Source organism: Brachycentrus maculatus, unplaced genomic scaffold (genome assembly GCF_059751285.1).
Source record: "Brachycentrus maculatus isolate JH-2025_06_01 unplaced genomic scaffold, ASM5975128v1 h1tg000119l, whole genome shotgun sequence".
NCBI classification, from domain to species: Eukaryota; Metazoa; Arthropoda; class Insecta; order Trichoptera; family Brachycentridae; genus Brachycentrus; species Brachycentrus maculatus.
The window spans coordinates 813,267-831,763 of NW_028280872.1; the positions used below are offsets into that span (position 1 = coordinate 813,267).

At 29.9% G+C, this 18,497-nt stretch overlaps 1 protein-coding gene across 1 annotated transcript in view; it reads right to left on the minus strand.

The window, feature by feature from the left end:
* Positions 1 to 18,497, minus strand: part of LOC148309617 (uncharacterized) — a 166,766-nt gene that overhangs the window by 27,454 nt on the left and 120,815 nt on the right. Inside the window, exons 4-7 of the mRNA XM_088259739.1 lie at positions 14,208 to 14,433; positions 9,923 to 10,081; positions 2,734 to 2,915; positions 98 to 269 (exon numbers count right to left, since the gene is read on the minus strand). Of these exons, the coding sequence (XP_088115865.1) occupies positions 98 to 269; positions 2,734 to 2,915; positions 9,923 to 10,081; positions 14,208 to 14,433 (739 nt within the window). The remainder of the gene's footprint in view (positions 1 to 97; positions 270 to 2,733; positions 2,916 to 9,922; positions 10,082 to 14,207; positions 14,434 to 18,497) is intronic.

Below are 18,497 nucleotides of genomic sequence, written 5' to 3' on the forward strand. Positions count from 1 at the left end.
ACTGTACTAATAATAAAAAGTTGTTTCATTTTATAAAGTTCATAAAATGTGCCACAAATTATTTGCGAAAAACATTCAATAAATATTAGTGTCTTACCATGTCCAACTTTGTGATAGAGGTTGATTGGTTCGGAATCTCTATAGCAGGGTTGAGGCTTCAGGTTGATCCCTCTCAAATTCGCCATCATATCGTGGCCTTCCTGTAGAAGGCTCACGAGGAGAGGGTCCCGGCTCGACTCCCCGTCGGAGCTCAATTGATTTCTTCGTTCCTGGAATTAAGATTAACAAGCGAAAAAATCGATTAAATGTTTCAAATAATAGTCGATAGAAATAAATTGCCAAAAATAATTAAGCGTTTCGCCGCTTCCCGCAGAAGTAATCAGAGAGAATAGAACGCCACATCGATGTGTCAAATTTGCAAACAATCTTCGTCTCTTCCATATATCTTCTCATACATACATTGCTATAATTCCGATTCCTGACCTGACCACTTTCAAGTATGTATTTGAAATACTTAGTCGAAATATATCGAAACACTCGTCACAATAGATTTTATCAAATACCGGTATTTATCAAGTAAAAATTTAATAAAAAATGGATAGATATTACCACAAAGTGACTGCCGAATCAATTAATGAAACAAAAATTTCTTAAACACAAATTAAAAAAAATCACATTTTGGAAGCGAATTGTAAATTAAATTAATTAAAAAAAAAAAACTATTTTTGATGTATGAATTTAAAAATATATAAATTGAACACTTCACGTCTTCACAGTACGACTTTCTGACCGCTTCTGAAACGGTTTCATATACCACATATTTCTCGATTACAAAACAACAAGGATATCGGGTTCCATCTGGAATTTAAAGAGAATATAAATTCCCTATTAATTTTATTATATTTACTTTTAAAATATTTAAAAACAGTTTTAAAACAATTTAAGCATTTTCGCTCTCTTTTCATCCTGTATCATTCCATAGCAAATTGTACGAATCTATAATATAAATTAAACGGAATTAAAAATGTTTACAAAAACGAAAAAAGTGATATTTTTTTAATCGTTTACTAAGTATGGGTAAGGCTTTAGAAATTTTAGAGAACAATTCTATTATAATTGTTATATTAGTTCTAGTTTAAATTTGTAAATACAGGTAACCGTCATGGATGTTCTTATTTAAAAAAATATATATTTCCTATCTAGGTTGAATTTTATTTTAAAAATCCAATTAAATAAAATGGTCTAAATGAGATTTAGATTTTGAGTGTGTCCAAATATTCAAAATATTGAAAATAAATTAACTGGTTGAATTATAAGGTAAAATAAAAATGAAAAGGATATTTTCTAGCGTTTCTCGTGTATGTTACATTGAGGATTCGGATCATCCAGAATTCGGACCTCACAAACAAATTAAAGAGTTTCTGCTCAGTAAAAAAGCTCCTTTCATCTCACCATAGATGTCTCTAGTGAAATTCTAGTGAATTCAAACACTATTCGAATTTGAACAATATATTATATATATGTAGAAGTTCCAAGAATTAGAGTAATGTGGTTGTCAATCATGGGTAGATTTGTTGAATGTTACACGTGTGTAAAGTGGTCACTGAAACCAGCCTATGACGGTCGTAGGCCCCGTAAATGCCCAGACTTCCATATTCTTCTTCATCTAGGTTGAGATGTCAAAAAATAAATGAGATTAATAATATTTATTTTATTTTATTATTATTATTTTATATAAGGTTATTTGAGCTGCCCTGAAAACTTGTATATGGTAATTGCAAAATAAAAGGGTTTGAATTACATATCGTCAGTCATTGGATGAAGGTATTTGCGTATAATTTACGCATTCTGATCACCATTGAACATGATCAGGTTTAAGTATTAAAAAAAAAAACATAATCAATAACGCGATACTCTGTGCTTCTCAAACCGTGGGTCCTGATCCATCAAGGGGTAGTGAGCAAATTAGACAAACAAAGTCTTTTTATTTCTCAAAATAATATATCAATATGATTCACAAAGTTAATACTTTCAATATTCAAAATAGCAAATTAGAATTGGTACCAGGACTCCATTGTGTACTGCCAGTTAAGCTTTCGCTCGTAGATTTTTATTTGTAGTCATTATTTTAAAAAAAATTTTGGTAGATGTTTTATCCGATCAGAAGAATAATAAATTCATTATCTAAGAAAAACTAATTAACTAACCATCACGCCGGTTCCCCGCAGGGGTAGGCAGAGAGAATATAAGGCCACACCGATCTGTTTTTGCACATAATCCACTTCCACATTCTCGCATCTCCTCATACAAACGTGCCGATTATTTCGACTCAGACTTTCAAGTATGTATTAATATTTGATTTCTTTGGTCTTGAGCTGCTTCTATTACCAACTACATTCGCCTCATAGATTTGTTTAACTATACTTTCTGCACTCATTCGATCCACATGCCCAAACCATCTCAACACACCTTTCTTAATTTTGTCGAAAATGCTTGTCTCGGCCTTGTATTCTTTTCTTATTTATACACGTATGTTTATATTTTTTTGTTTTTTTTTTGACATATACTATTTCTGTGAGCCTAAGCAGCTTATTAATAAAAATAGGCATCAAATTAAGGTAGAGTGGGTTTGAACCCAGAAACTTTGACTCAAGCGTCCGCAATACTAACTACAGAACCACAGCCCGAAAATTTTGTATTACCAGGAGCGCATGCTTTGAAAAGTTACTTTACCTGCAAATTGCAGAAGAAGTGTCCCAACTGTGGGTACACCGGCGCATCGCGCTTGCGGCTTATGACCGAGCTCAGACCGCGTCCGGAGCAGTTGTTCAATCTGGTCAGAAGTACGGCGTCGACTCTGTCCAGGTGACGCACGAAGTCCCAAAAGCAGGCTTTGCGGGTGAAACCGCCGTCGACTGTAACAGGATAACAGAAAACATGCATGCATTTGAAATGAGATCACTGTTTTGTAGGAAGCTGTAGGAAAAAAATCAGTTTCATTAGTAACACCTAACCGATTTTTAACAGAGAAATTTATCACTATAGTTGTAATGGCCTTGCCATCGACTGTAACAAGACACCAGAAAACCTATTTTGAAATGAGATCGTTGTTTTGTAGGAAGCTGTAGGAAAAATCATGATTGTAATGGCCCTATCACCGACTGTAATAGGAGAACAGAAAACGTATTTTGAAATGAGATCACTATTTGTAGGATGCTGCAGGAAAAATTAAGTTTCATTATCAGCACCTAAGCGATTTTTAACCAAGAAATTCATCATCATAATTATGATAGCCCTGCCGTCTGCTTTTTACACTCTTACCAACTCTTCTTAAAATTTATCAAGGGACTTGTCATTTGATCTTTCTAATATCTTAACAAGTTCGGTCACATACATACTAATAAATCGCTTTGCTTATCATCAGCTATATAAGGGTAGTCTCCCCTAAATCAGTTATTCGTAATTCACAAGAGACGCGGTGTAACTTCATGACAGTGCTGATTTGGATCATATGAGTATTGACCGCTGAATTGTTTGTTTTTAAATAAACAAATGTGGAGGTCCTCAATCCCGTATTAAATCAAATGAAATCATGAAATCGCACCAAAACGTAACAATTTTACAAGCTAAAATTCCTGATTACTTAAAATCATTTTTATATAATTTATTTATTTATTTATTTTATTTTCATAATACATAGATACATTCAATATACATATTCATTTCATATATACATTTATTATACGTATTACGGCTCTTTAGGCATGGCCTGTGTTGAGCCGAATACTAACATGGTAATACAAAATTTATATTTTTTTTTATTTTTTATTTTTTAATAATATTTTTTTAACTATTAGATTATAAACATAACATACAGGAGATACAAAAATAATTTATTGTTTAAAGGTTTTTCAATATGATAATTACACCTGGACTTTAATTAATTCACTTTCTACCTTGTCCCTTCCAATGCTAAGCAACCATCGGCGGACACTGTTCTTAAAGACCTGATCACTCCTGGAAATCTTAATGGTTACGGGCAGCAAATTAAATATTTTTGGAGCAAGGAATGAAAATTTTTTTTGAGCAAAACTTGTTTTAACGGCTGGGCCAATATAGTTTTTATTTAATGCTGCCCGGGTTCGAATAGTTTGTTGCGTTCTTACCTTTTCCATTTTATTCCAGAAGTGAATCAGTACTTCCTTGACAAACATTATTAATAATATAATAATATTATAATATTAGCATTGAATACATATTTTACAACTCAAATGTATTTTTCACAAAATCAGGTTTTAATCTGAGTAAATTTCTAAATATCTAAGAGTATATCAATCTTTAGTCTACTTTTGTCATTAGGTACAATTTTCTACAGGCTATATTCATCTTCGTACTTCGTATATTTTCTGAAAAAGGTTTTTCACCGAAGTCCTTCAGAGTTCTGAAACCTAAATAACACAAATAATACTACTCCAGGGAGTTGAAAGAGTGGAGAGATTCTCTAAAGTGTTTACATTCTCTATATCTCTTTCCATTATACTCGTATGTTTTCTTTCTCTGGCTTCTCTAAGTTTTCAAAACTACTCGTATTTGCCAGCCTCGCAATATAATAGAACATTAAGTGTAGAAGAAATAAAGCGAAAGAAAGATGAATCTTTGTAAGGAGTGACCTTTGTATCACTTTATTTTAAATAGATCAATAATTTTTTGAAGGTCAACAGAATTTACTCGTAACTGATATATTGAAGTCCTTCCATTGTTAAATTTAAGATAATTTTAATTTTTCAGTAATTTTTTCATCCGTTTTTATTTTTTTTGAACACAGATACTTAATGTGAAACTCAAAGGAAATACAATAGGTACGAAGTATTACTAAAAAAGTACATACACTGTTATCGAATACTAAAAACGCTATTTAGAAAGTAGAAAAAAAACCTTAAACACAAAGAAAAACATTTTGTTTTTCTTTGTGTTTGTGTCATCAGACAGTCAGTCAATCATTGATAATATTAAAAAAAAAAAATTATATTTATTTTTGTCCGCCTCCGTAGTGTAATGGTCAGCGTGCTCGGCTACCGTTCTGGAGGTCCCGGGTTCGATTCTCAGAGGGGGGTCAAATAAATAAAAGTGATTTTTTTCACTCAAATATTTATTCAATATTACCCTGGACTGGTACTCGAAGCGGAGGGCTGATCACCTTTCCTTCGTGTGTTAATGATGAAGATAACACTGCGTTTATATGATACAGTGCCCTATGCACTATTGGGGTGCGGATAAGGGTTCGAATGAATATATTTATATTATTCTTCTTATCATTTATTATTCTTTTCTTTTAATAAACATAATTAATTGTGCTGTTATTATATACAACGATAATTTTTATGGAGTTTGAGGCCCGCTAAAGAATAAAGGAATTAAGTATCGCCAAAGTAAATTAGAACCTAGAAATTCTGGGAATGGGTCCACGACGATAGCCATTAACCATGGCATCCTAAAATGTGGTTGTTAAATATTACATAAGAAATTAAAAGATTCATCTCGATAAACATATAAATTTTTATTTTAAAAGACCTTTTCAAAGGATAAATGTTTCACCTACTTTCAAAATCCGGCAGATCCAATTTTATAAGATTTAAAGATCTGAACGCCAATTGTGGGTTTTATTGTTTAAAATATTTATATACTTGAAAATCCAGCTAAAAAATATTTAATAACGTTGTATTTCAAATTCCGCTATATTCATGAAACATGCCTTCTGACCTATATCGGCCAATCAGAGAGCGGGGATAGGTCAAAAATTAAGATGACGTCATTATCGGTTTGTGTCTCGTGTTTTTTTTTAATACTGATTTTTTTTTTTTAAAAATTCTCTATTTCATAATTTTTAATCTAAAGATAGACAAATCTTTGAAACATAAATGTTACCCGGAGAATTTTGCATTTTTCGTAAAATCTGGATCTGGCGGATTTTGAAAGCAGGCGACGCAAATATCGATTTTATGAGAAATTAGTTATCTTTGCAGTAGTTGTAGTATTGTCGTCGAATATTAATTTGTATACTTTTTAAATACACTAATATTACTAGATAGAAATGTTTTTTACAAGATGTCTTTGTTCAATCCTTCTAACTCGAGATGCTGCAAAGGTAGCGTGTACGTTATAATTCAGAAAAGCTTAAAACTCCTATGGTGTTCGTATGAAACTTCTACGCGATATTAAAGTATAGAGAGTTCATGTATGTAACGGAAAACTCGCTTGTTCCATCATAATATTGAAGATGAGATACCAAAATTTTTCTAAGAAAAACGAGAAAACTTCTTACTAGTTTCACATCCAATTATTGGAGATGGAAAAATATTTCACTATAGGGAAAACTATTGGAAATAGAAAACATTTTGGATGATATGTTATCTTAATTTTTACTCTTTACATGATTTTTTTAAACTTAAGTAAATGAATAACAGTTTTATATAACTATCTGAAATTCGAATAAAGTGGAAGAATGTTTCAATCACATAATAATGGCTGTCTCAAATCTTCGTCTCAGAGACAGGATTTAATATATATTTTGCGTATTTAGAATATCAAGCATTCATCATTATAACTTGATAAGTAAATATATCCAAAGGTACATTAGAAAATAATTATTCATTTAATAATACAAATCGTAAAACATAAGTAATTTATATCGAAAAATGAAAATGTTAAATAGAGAAAATAAAATTTTAAGTGTACGAAATAAAGTTATATAAAGATGAAAATTTATAAAACAAAAGTTTGAAATGAGAATTTAAAAAATCTACGTTAACCCTGGATAACTAAACTGTTCTACGAGTGACGTATGTATTTACTAATCATTCGAAAAACTACTACATATAAATAAAACGTGAATAAATAAGACAATCAAAAACTTTTATCATCTTAAAAGTAATGGTAACATTCTTTAGGTTTAAAAGGTCACACAGTAATGAATTTTATTAAGTTTTATTTTCATTTTACACAGTAGGTACACGTGTTCATGTTGTACTCTTATATGTTATGGCTCTTTTTATAAAATATATGTATATATATATATAAGTAAAAAAAATATCATGGATACTTTATACCATATTAAATATATAATATTTTGCAATACGGTCTTTGTGTCTATATCACAAGACAATAAATGTAATTATAAAAGTAAATAATTATATTTTGTTTATTAAAAGCATTGATAATTTGTGGTATGGTAATAAAAGGAAATAGGTAATAAACTATTACTAAAAACGTTTGTTTCTTATGAGTCAAGAGTAATTCCTTTATATTCTTGATATACCGTAAATTTAAAACGAGAGGTTACAGCAGCGTCATCATGATCCTAGTTTTCAAACGAAGTTTTCGTTTTGCTGGTGTTGAGATAAATTTACGTAATACTTCACGAACCGCCTCGTGATTCAAGCGACCTCATCATCTCCTGGGAGTACCCTTTAATCATCTCATCCTAAGGACGTAATTAAAATAGCACCAGGACTTAAAAATAATGAGGAGAAGGTGAGAGGATATTGTCGCCATTTTGGGATCTTGGTATACATATCCCTTTATAATCTAATTTCCACTACGAAGGTAGATTTTGATGACTTTGACATACATGACATACAATCAACCTCTATATAATAAACCCTTAGTGCTAGAATCTTAATCAATTGGGTAGTTTTAAACAATATTTTTTTAAATTTAAGTTGATAACTATCACCACAAAGTGACTGCCGAATCAATAAATGACATGAGATAATTAGAATGATAATTTAATATATAATCGTCGGAAAACATGAATTTATCATTAATCTAACATAATCCTTATCTGAAAATTATTTTTTGCTCAACTTTGTTCTGCTATGTAATTGTATTATTTATTATTTTGACGTTAACATTGTGGAATAATAAGATAATTTAAATAAAATAAGAAACTTTATTAATGTTAACACAACTAGTTTCGAGAACTACAAATGTTCTCATCAACAAATGAATATACAAACTGGTGGCACTTGAAATTTTGACAAGGAGGCCCTAGACCATAAAATAATAAAATCGGAAACCTTTAGTTTTATGCATATAATAGGCTAAAGTCAAATATATATATATATATATATATATATATATATATATATATATATATATAAATATATATTTATATATATTTATATATATATATATATATTTATTATATATATATATATATATATATATATATATATATATATATATATATATATATATATATATATATATATATATATATATATATATATATATATATATATATATATATATATATATATATATATATATATATATATATATATATATATATATATATATATATATATATATATATATATATATATATATATATATATATATATATATATATATTTATATATATATATATATATATATATATATATATATATATAAATATATATATATATATATATATATATATATATATATATATATATATATATATATATATATATATATATATATATATATATATATATATATATATATATATATATATATATATTTAAAAAATAGTAAACTAGTCTTAAAAAATAGAATATCCGGGTAAAAAAAGCATGAGATTTACTTGAATGATACATAAAATTCCATTTTTTTCATACATAAGTAATGAAGAAAAAAAATATGTCATCAATTTTTTAATTTTTTTTTTACACCATATTTAATATACCACCACAAAACCATTATCCCTTTTAAAAACTGCCCAAACTAATCGTTTTATACGGGCAAACCCCTAAAAACTTTTTCCATTTAATCCTGCACCCGCTACGACAACGGATAATATGTTTCCACTTCACAGTCGACTGGTTCAATAATGGTCTACATTCGCTGAACTGACCTTCCACTTGTGCTCGAAGTGAAACCTTATCTTAACATTTAGATGTGGATTTAGATTAACGATGCGCAACATCCATTTTATTTTATTTTTCTTAGATTTTTTAGATTGTAAATCCAATTTTCACTTGATTCACGTTCTTTCAAACTATTTTGTTTGGCGATTGCGATGCGATGTAATGAATAAAATTTCATTACATTTAGAAAAAGCTAAGTAATTGTTACTGAATAATATTTTTTACACTAAGGTCAAAATTACATAGTAAAAAAATTATATTTATTATATCAGACACTGTATTATTCACTCTTGTCCAATTTGAAGGTTTCTCAACTTAATGAGAAACATCTATCGTTCTTTTTATGAAAGAAGATAGAAGTCTGAGAATCCCTGGGCTTATGACCTGGCATTATATTATATAAAGTGGAGTGTATTAAGTGATCGCTTAAGCCAGACGAATGTCAGGTCGTAAGCCATGGGATGCTCAGACTTTCATCTTCTTTGTAAAAAAGAACGACAAATGTTTTATAGCACGTTAAGACCCTTATAATATCAAAATTATATAGTTTATGTAATTATTCATACATGTATACATATAAACATATATTTTTATACATATAATATCATTTTTACTGAATTTGTTCTTTTCGTGTGTTGTTACTAACTGATATTCGTAAAGTTATTCGTAAATTTATTATTATATTTGACGTAAAACACACAATACTTAATTTAAAATAAGTAAAGCTTTGAATTCAATTCTTGCAAATACTTCTTTTAATTATATCGAAAAAAGAGTACGTTTTCTGTAAGTTAAATCATCATTTAAAGATTTGCTTTAATAAATCCCTAAAATCCATACCCCTCACTACCAGGAGTACATGGGACAAAAGAGCGACTCTACGGATATGCAATTTACGTAAGTAAACCTTATTAATAATTGGAGTGAGTACCTACCAAACAGTTCTATTATGTTTCAGTTAATTAATACCAGGGATACATAAGTTAGTAGGTAGCACATAGGTTACTTACCTAACATATTGAATCCATTGATTCCGAATAGGGCGGCATCTCCCTGCCCGCCCGGGAAAACGTACAGTGTGGGGTGGCTAAATCGGATATTGCCCACTATGTCACTCGACTCGAGCAACTGTTCAATGCTTGCGGGCACTAGGTAGGGCTCGACGTAAGCTGTAACAAAAGGAATAAACCATTTTAAGTCACGTTCAGCCGTATGCAGACCGGGTGAAAAGGAATCCGCTGTACCAGGAGCACAAAAGAGCGAGGAGTTTATTTGGGTAAGTTACTATGTAATGAAGTGCTTTAACATTGTAAAACTGCGCTTGTAAAAAATATTCATTATGTTTAGAATATCTCCAAAGCGAAAAGGGCTTCGTTAGCAATAATATTAGTACATGTACAGCAAAATAAAAGTTTAATTTAAAAAATAAAATAATAAATTAATTATAAAACAAACGTTAGAAAGGTAAACACCCCGGTTATTGTCACATTAAAAATATTGGTTAAGTTTAAACTTAACTATTCATGCCAGATATTGTCACCTTGGACAATTTATAATATAGAAATTGACATGCGAATTATCATTATTAAAATAACATATTTTTAACATCGGTATGTAAAAAGCTAAAAATATGGTGTATTACATTCATTAAAAAAAGTTTTACGTAGTCAGGAAAAAAACACTATAAAAGCAGTCTACATCTCAACAAGAAAACAAATTTTTCTATAGTCGTTGTTAATGCAGGCACATGAGGATGGGATATACAAATTTAAATATGTGCTCAGTATCAGATAATGTCCACATTTCAAATCAGTAGTGTCAATAATTGGGAAGAGGGTGATGTGTACAATACTCTGGTTTACCATTCTCAGAGTCACTGAACATGTTTTGAATGAATATACAAAGATGTAGAGATATTCATCGGATTACTGGCCAAATAACCAATTTGTATTACCAACAAACATAACTTACAAGTATAAGTCCCTCTCCAAGCACAAGAGCTCAGTCTCTTTATTGGAGAGAACGGCGTATAAATTTTAAGATTGTAAGTAGAAATGTTTAGAAAATGAATAATAATTATAAAAAAAAACTTTTGTAATCAAATGAAATAATTTTTTAAGAAAGTAAGTATTCAGTAATTTATCGCTGAGTACTGAATGTTTGCGTGGTACACATTTTCAAGTAGCCATAAAGACTTTTTATGAGTAAATCCAATACCCTTTTGCTGAACTTTCGTTGGTTTTCCCAATCCTCCAGCATATAAAAGCGATAAAGATGTGATAAAATGGTTACAGAATATTATCAAGATCGGCATTCAAAAGAAAACTGAATGAGGACAAATATTGAATATTTCCTTTGTGGTTTTTTTCAATGTTGTTGACAATGTAGTTTTATTTGTTAAAGGATGTTCTTGAGCACGCGTTGTTGTGGCTTAGTCTGGTTGAATGGAAAAAAAGTGAAAAGAGATAGCACACACGGCTAATTTTTAAATTTCACAATGTTTGTGAGTTATACAATATGAGTATTTTAGCAGTGACAAGAACACCATCCGCATTGGCAATGTTTAGTATTGCGTGTATTGCTATTTCACCCAACAGATGGCGGTGCCATTGAGACAAAAAAACTTTTAATCCATCACATTTAAAAACACCTATCGAAGGTATAATGTTTAAAGCAATCGGATGATAATTTGATAAGGTGATTGTTTGGTGCTGTTTTTTTTATGAAACAGGTTTTTTGATTGCAATGTCAGCGTTATTTGTTGAAATTAATAGCAACACGCTCTATACTAATCTTTGCTCATGGTGGACAGCATATTTTTTGACAGCTACTGTCACTTTTTCAATATTTTCGATTGCATTATATTTTTATAAATTAATTTATACTATTTCTTAAAATCTATTGTGGCAGGTCGGCTAACCAAATTTAAAACACAGTAAGGGACATTTTTTCGTAGTACGTTTTTTTTTGCATTTTTGGATCAAGTAGAATCTACTAAGTCCAAAAATGCAAAAAAAACGTACTACAAAAAAATGTCCCTTACTGTGTTTTAAATTTGGACAGCCGAGGTGTTTCAATGCATTCTGCATCATTTACAAACAACGTATAGTGTACACAGTGAATCTTAAATTAAAAATGGATAGATATTACCACGAAGTGACTGCCGAATCAATGAATTAAATTTTCATCGTTCACTAGAAATGTGTGCTTTCTGACTAATGACATTTCTTTTTAATTTAACTATTCTTATTTTTTTTCAACACAATGCATCTTTGAAAGCACTACAGTAAATGTGTGAGAATCCCTTATCCGTGGATTTACCTTGTATATATGAGCAGGGTGCAAAAAAATGAGAAAAAACTTGACTAATAAGCCACAGCTTTGTCGTGGTCGAGTACTAATAGTAAAAAAAAATAAACAAAAAATTAAATAAAAGTGTTTCTGCTCAATAAAAAGCTTATATTAAAAAAATATTATTTTGAGGAACAAAAAGACTTGTATTTAATTTCTGTTTTAATATATTTATATTTAATTTTTTTATTTCTAAAACTTCCAAATTATTAATTTGACTAGTTCTATTATTAAAATGTAAAATTTCTATCCCATCTTCAAAATTGAATGAATGATTATTTTATTTATTGTTTCGGCATTAACTTTGTGGTAAGACATGTTACAATGATTAAAGAAAACACTTCGTTTTTTACCATTTGAGTTTTATTAGACTACATGTTTCAGAAGTTAAACTTCCATCATTCAGGTCTGTATAATAACATTATACTGTTATTATACAGACCTGAATGATGGAAGTTTAACTTCTGAAACATGTAGTCTAATAAAACTCAAGTGGTAAAAAACGAAGTATCATTGAATGATTATTTGACAAGATGTGGTCCGCGAATTCCGAAAAATTGTTATTGTTAAGACATCTCATATGTTCCTTTATTCTAATGTGAAATGAACGAAACTAGTTGGTTGTTAATAAAAATGTGAGTGGATTAAAAAGTGTTTTCATTACTCAAAATAATAAATCACTATGATCCACAAAGTTAATGCTTTCAATATTCAAAAAATAAAAAAAATGAGTTTAAATCCGGATTTAATTTGACTCGAAATTGAGAGACTCGCAATGTCTTACAACATTTTGATATTTCGAAGTGTAATTGAGTTTAGCAAGTAGCGGGTGATGATTCACATTCATATGGTAATTGCACCTCGCTCTGGATTCTGGCTGCGCATAGCTCTGGCGGATATTTAGTTAGCGGAGCTATAGAACTGTAGATTCGTCTAGTTAGGTTAGTGGATGGCAAACAGAAACTCGTAGCTCATAGAAATTTAAATCAGAATAATGCTAGTATTATTTATATATGTATTTAAAGTTTATGTACAGATAAGATATCGCTCACTCCTTTCAAGAACGTCATAAATCAAAATACTTTTCAAAGAGTTTTCAGGAGAACGTTTTTAAGGTTTAAAAATAAAATGCAATGTATTAAAAATAAATATCAAGCCACTTATTGAACTTTTTAGTGTGCAACATATCTTTTTCGGTAAAATTTGAAGGTTTTTTCTCCATTTGAAAAATATTTAGTAAAAAAAAATAATTAAACTTAACCTTTTCTTAAAATGCAAAAACAACACTTTCTGCCCTGTAGCGGGTAAATAATGAGTTAAAAATATGCCGCTTTTTCTGGGATATAGTACATTTTCTGGGCATTCCGAAAACATGCGCAACTGGAAATTGATGATTTTTGATTTATGACGTTTTTGAAAGGAGCGAGCGATATACGAACCTATATTGGCGGGCTTATTGCTGAAAAACAATACTTCTGACAAACCAAAAAAAGACTAGTAATGTTGATCGAAACGTTTTTATATTTTGTATTTTAAAAGCATTGATAACTGTGTGGTATGGTAATAAAACACTCTCCTTATCATTACTCGTTCACATTGTGTAATATCACTTTGTAGACTGTGTAATCCACCATCAAGTCATTAAAATAAAGTTATTACGATTTGACATTTGTATACATTTGTATTTTTGACTGCAACAAAAACGGGCTCAGAGTGTCAGAAATGAAGACTTTAAGCAAAAGTCTACGAGATATGAGGAACACTATGATAAGAGAAATATGCGAGATCAAAGATGTCGTAAGATGAGGAAGGCAACGAAAAAGACAATGGTATGTGCATGTGAGGAGAATGGAACCATCCAGACACTCAAAAACCAACCTTCAACCCTGTTGAAAACAGGCCACAAGACATACACTAAACAGAAGAATTAGAAGAGATATTTACCAATAAATTTCTCAATGGCTTCGCATTTAGGATCCAGCACCTCGGGAGGGTTGATCCTAATGCGGCACTTTCTGGCAAAATACTTGTCCGGGAGCTTCTGCCACTCGGTGGTGGGCAGAGAGCAGTGTATGTCAATGGTAACGGAGTTCTCGTAAGCGCGGATCACGCGCTGTACCTCGTTCTCCTGTAGGGCGTCGCAGAAGTCCGCCAGCGAGAGGGTTCCATCCTGCGAATAAATAAGGAATTGTGATATACAAATATTTCCACATTCTTACACTGAATGTTCTCAATTGGTGAATAGGATCGTATGATGTCTACCAGCAAAAGAGGAAAAAATTAACGAACTGTGATATTAAAATATTTTTACAATGTTACGCTGAATATTCTCCATTGGTGAATGGGATCGTACCTATGATGTCTACTGGCAAAAGAGGAAAAAATTAACGAATTGTGTTATTCAACTATTTCCACTATGTAACATAAAACATTCTCCATTGGTGAATAGGATCATAAGATCGATGATAGAAAGTGTCCCTGATGTTTACCAGCGATAGATGTAAAAATTAATGAATAGCGATACTCAACTATGTCCTTTATGGTACACTGAATATTCTCCATTGACAAATAAAATCGTAAATTCGATGATAGAAAATACGTCTGCCACCGTAGGGCATCCCTAGAAAAAATTAACGAATTGTGATTTTCACCGATCCTCACTATGTTACACTGAATATTCTTCCATTGGCAAACATGATCGTAAGATTGATGATAGAAAGTGTATAGCTATAGAAAATCTTATATCATTTGAAAAAATTAACGAAAGTGATATTAAAGCAATTCTAATATGTAACACAAAATATTAAAAAAGAAGTTTGTTTTGATGAATAGGATTACAGGATCAAGGATTTAAAGCGTTTCTGAAGTCTGCTAACGAAAATATTTCATCCCTTGAAAACATTATACATTATACGGACATTATACTGTTATAGTCAGGCCTAGTATAGTCTGCGAGTCATACAGAGACAGGCAATATAATTGGAGACCAAGAGCATAAAAAAAATAATAAAAACGTTTTATGGCGATTAATACAACTCCAATGTATAAAATATCCTTACGCTATTCGTATTAGAAATTAACAACATGTGATATTTGATAATTTACTTGTTTACATCATTCAGTTGTGATGTTAAAAAATAAACATGAATTAATACACACTTTCATACTATGATAAGTCCGAGTTTTATTGGGCTGACTTCAAATTATACATATATTAAAAGCATCGTAAAAGATGACCAGAATATGACGGTGGCAAATGGCAGATAAAGTATACTTTTACATTGTACCATAAAACGAATCTTCGACTCGGCATATTACCAACAAGTTAAGTGGCATGTTTGACCCAAAGTTGTCATGAGTTTTTTTTATGTTTTATTTTTTATTTTATTTTTACTTTTATTTATTTCTTTAGTTAGCTACTATTATATTTAGTACATAAGATTATTTACACTTAATTTACATCCTATAAATAATATACATATATTTACATCTTCTTACAGTAAACAAAACATTTATTTTTAAATTCTTTCAGACTCTTTTCATTCTTCGTACATTCAGGCATCTCATCATACATTTCCAATCCCAGGTATTTAAAAAAAAAAATTCTTATTTTATCCTTATTTGTAGTAATATGTATACATGTCACATAATATTATGTTTAGCGAGTTATGTTTAAACTAAATATTCATAATATAAACTTGGGTGTTTTAAATTGTCTAACTAAAACTAACTAACCATCACGACGTTTCCCCACAGGGGTAGGCAGAGAGCATAGAAAGCCATACCACCCTGTGTTTACAAACATTATTTTCCTCTTCCACATTCATATATTTCCTCAAATATACCTGCCGATTATTTCGACTCCTGACCCGGCCACTTTCAAGTATTTGACATACCTGATTATGCCAAGTTTTCCTCGGTCCTTCTCTGTTTCTTTTATTACTACATTTGCCTAATAAATTTGTTTAACCGTTCTTTCCTCACTCATACGTTCCACATGTGCAAACCCTCTCAACAGACCTTTCTTAATTTTATCGATAATACTTATCTCAACCTTGAATTCTTTCCTCATTTCACCATTAGAACATCTATCATAGACGTTTTGCCGCGCATTCGCCTAAAAGATCGCATTTCGACCGCATCCAGTCTGCTTTCATCCTTCGTTATTTCGATTGGTACAAATACCGTAGACGCCCAGACATACACGTTTCCTACTTATCAAATATTACTACGCCTTATGAGATACGTACATATATCTACCATACAACCTTTTCCATATTAAAAAGGAACTGGAATATTCTGACCTTAATTTATTAATAGTCAAGTTAATTTTGCTATTTGAAATGTAATTGACAAAAGGAAATGAGTTTAAAGATCAGTAAACAGGTCAATACCAATAACTTCCAAGCTTAATTTCAAGATAATTAATCAATGACTTGGAAAATATTGAAGTACCTATTTTATGATGACGTGTTTATTATGACGTTGTGAAAATTGGTACCAAGTTTAACGAAATACTCAATAATTAAAGAAAACACTTATTTTCATATTATTTTTTGACATCTCATCAAAGATGAAGAAGAATATGGAAGTCTGGGCATTTACGGGGCTTACGACCGTCATAGGCTGGTTTAAGTGATCACTTTACACACGTGTAACATTCACCAATTCTACCCATTATTGACAACCACAATATTGGGTAGAATTGGTGAATGTTACACGTGTGTAAAGTGATCACTTAAACCAGCCTATGACGGTCGTAAGCCCCGTAAATGCCCAGACTTCCATATTCTTCTTCATCTTTGATGAGATGTCAAAAAATAATATGAAAATAACTCCTGTAATTGGAGATAATCCAGATTTTGTGAACAAGTATTTGGACACACTCAAAATGTTGTAAAAAAAACACTTATTTTTAACCACTTGAGTTTTATTATAGACAACATGTTTCAGAAGTTAAACTTCCATCATTCAGGTCTGTATAATAACTAAAATATAAAATATAATTTTTTTTATAAATAAGGAGAGGGGAAAGTAAAGGGAAAGGGTTAGTCAAGTGGCGGAGTTTGAAAACAAAGGAAAAATGGAAAGCAACGGTGAAGATTTTTGAAACAATATATTATTTAATAAATTATTATTAGAATTTAGGTTTTTTTGGATTTCTAAATTTTCAAGATAATTAATCAATGACGAGGAAAATATGGAATTACCTATTTTATGATTACTACTTTATTTTTGACGTTGTGAAAATTGGTACCAAGTTTAGCGAAATACTCAATGAAACATTTTGCCTCGCCAACAACAATATAAAAGTTGAAAGCTCTTAAAAACTTTTCCCCAGCATTAGGCATCGAATAGAACTTAATAATTACTTCCAAATAAGAATTAATACAAAAAATGGAACTTTCTTATCCAAGTTAACAAGTTTAAGGGATTTGAATATTAAATTTCTCCTTATCATTCGTCTTTTATTTGCGTAATACCACTTAAAACTTTACTGAACAAAGACCGGGTTTGGAATTATCAGGTGGTTCATTATCTTTTAGTTTTCAGTTTACCTGACGAAAACTATAAACTCAAAAAAAATAGTCCAGTCAAAGAATGGTAATTTCGAAACTGGTCGTTATAAAGGAAAGTATGCCTTGAGTTGACTATTATAAAAAAGGTGAATATTGGCTTTGAGATGTGGTGAAAATAAAATATAAATATGTGGCATTGACAGAAGGTCTTGGCTTCGAAATGTGTATTTAGACCGGGAACTGTTTCGGATAGCAAAAAACAGGGAGGTCTTTGCCATAAAAATTGCCAATGACCTTCTTCATGAAAATCAGAAAAAAAACTTAAATAAAAATTATTATCACCTCATATATCTAGTTTATTAATCCAGATAGGGATTGAACCAGGAATCTTATGAACGAATATATATATATATATATATATATATATATATATATATATATATATATATATATATATATATATATATATATATATATATATATATATGAATATATATATATATATTTATATATATATATATATATATATATATATATATATATATATATATATATATATATATATATATATATATATATATATATATATATATATATATATATATATATATATATATATATATATATATATATATATATATATATATATATATATGTATATATATATATATATATATATATATATATATATATATATATATATATATATATATAT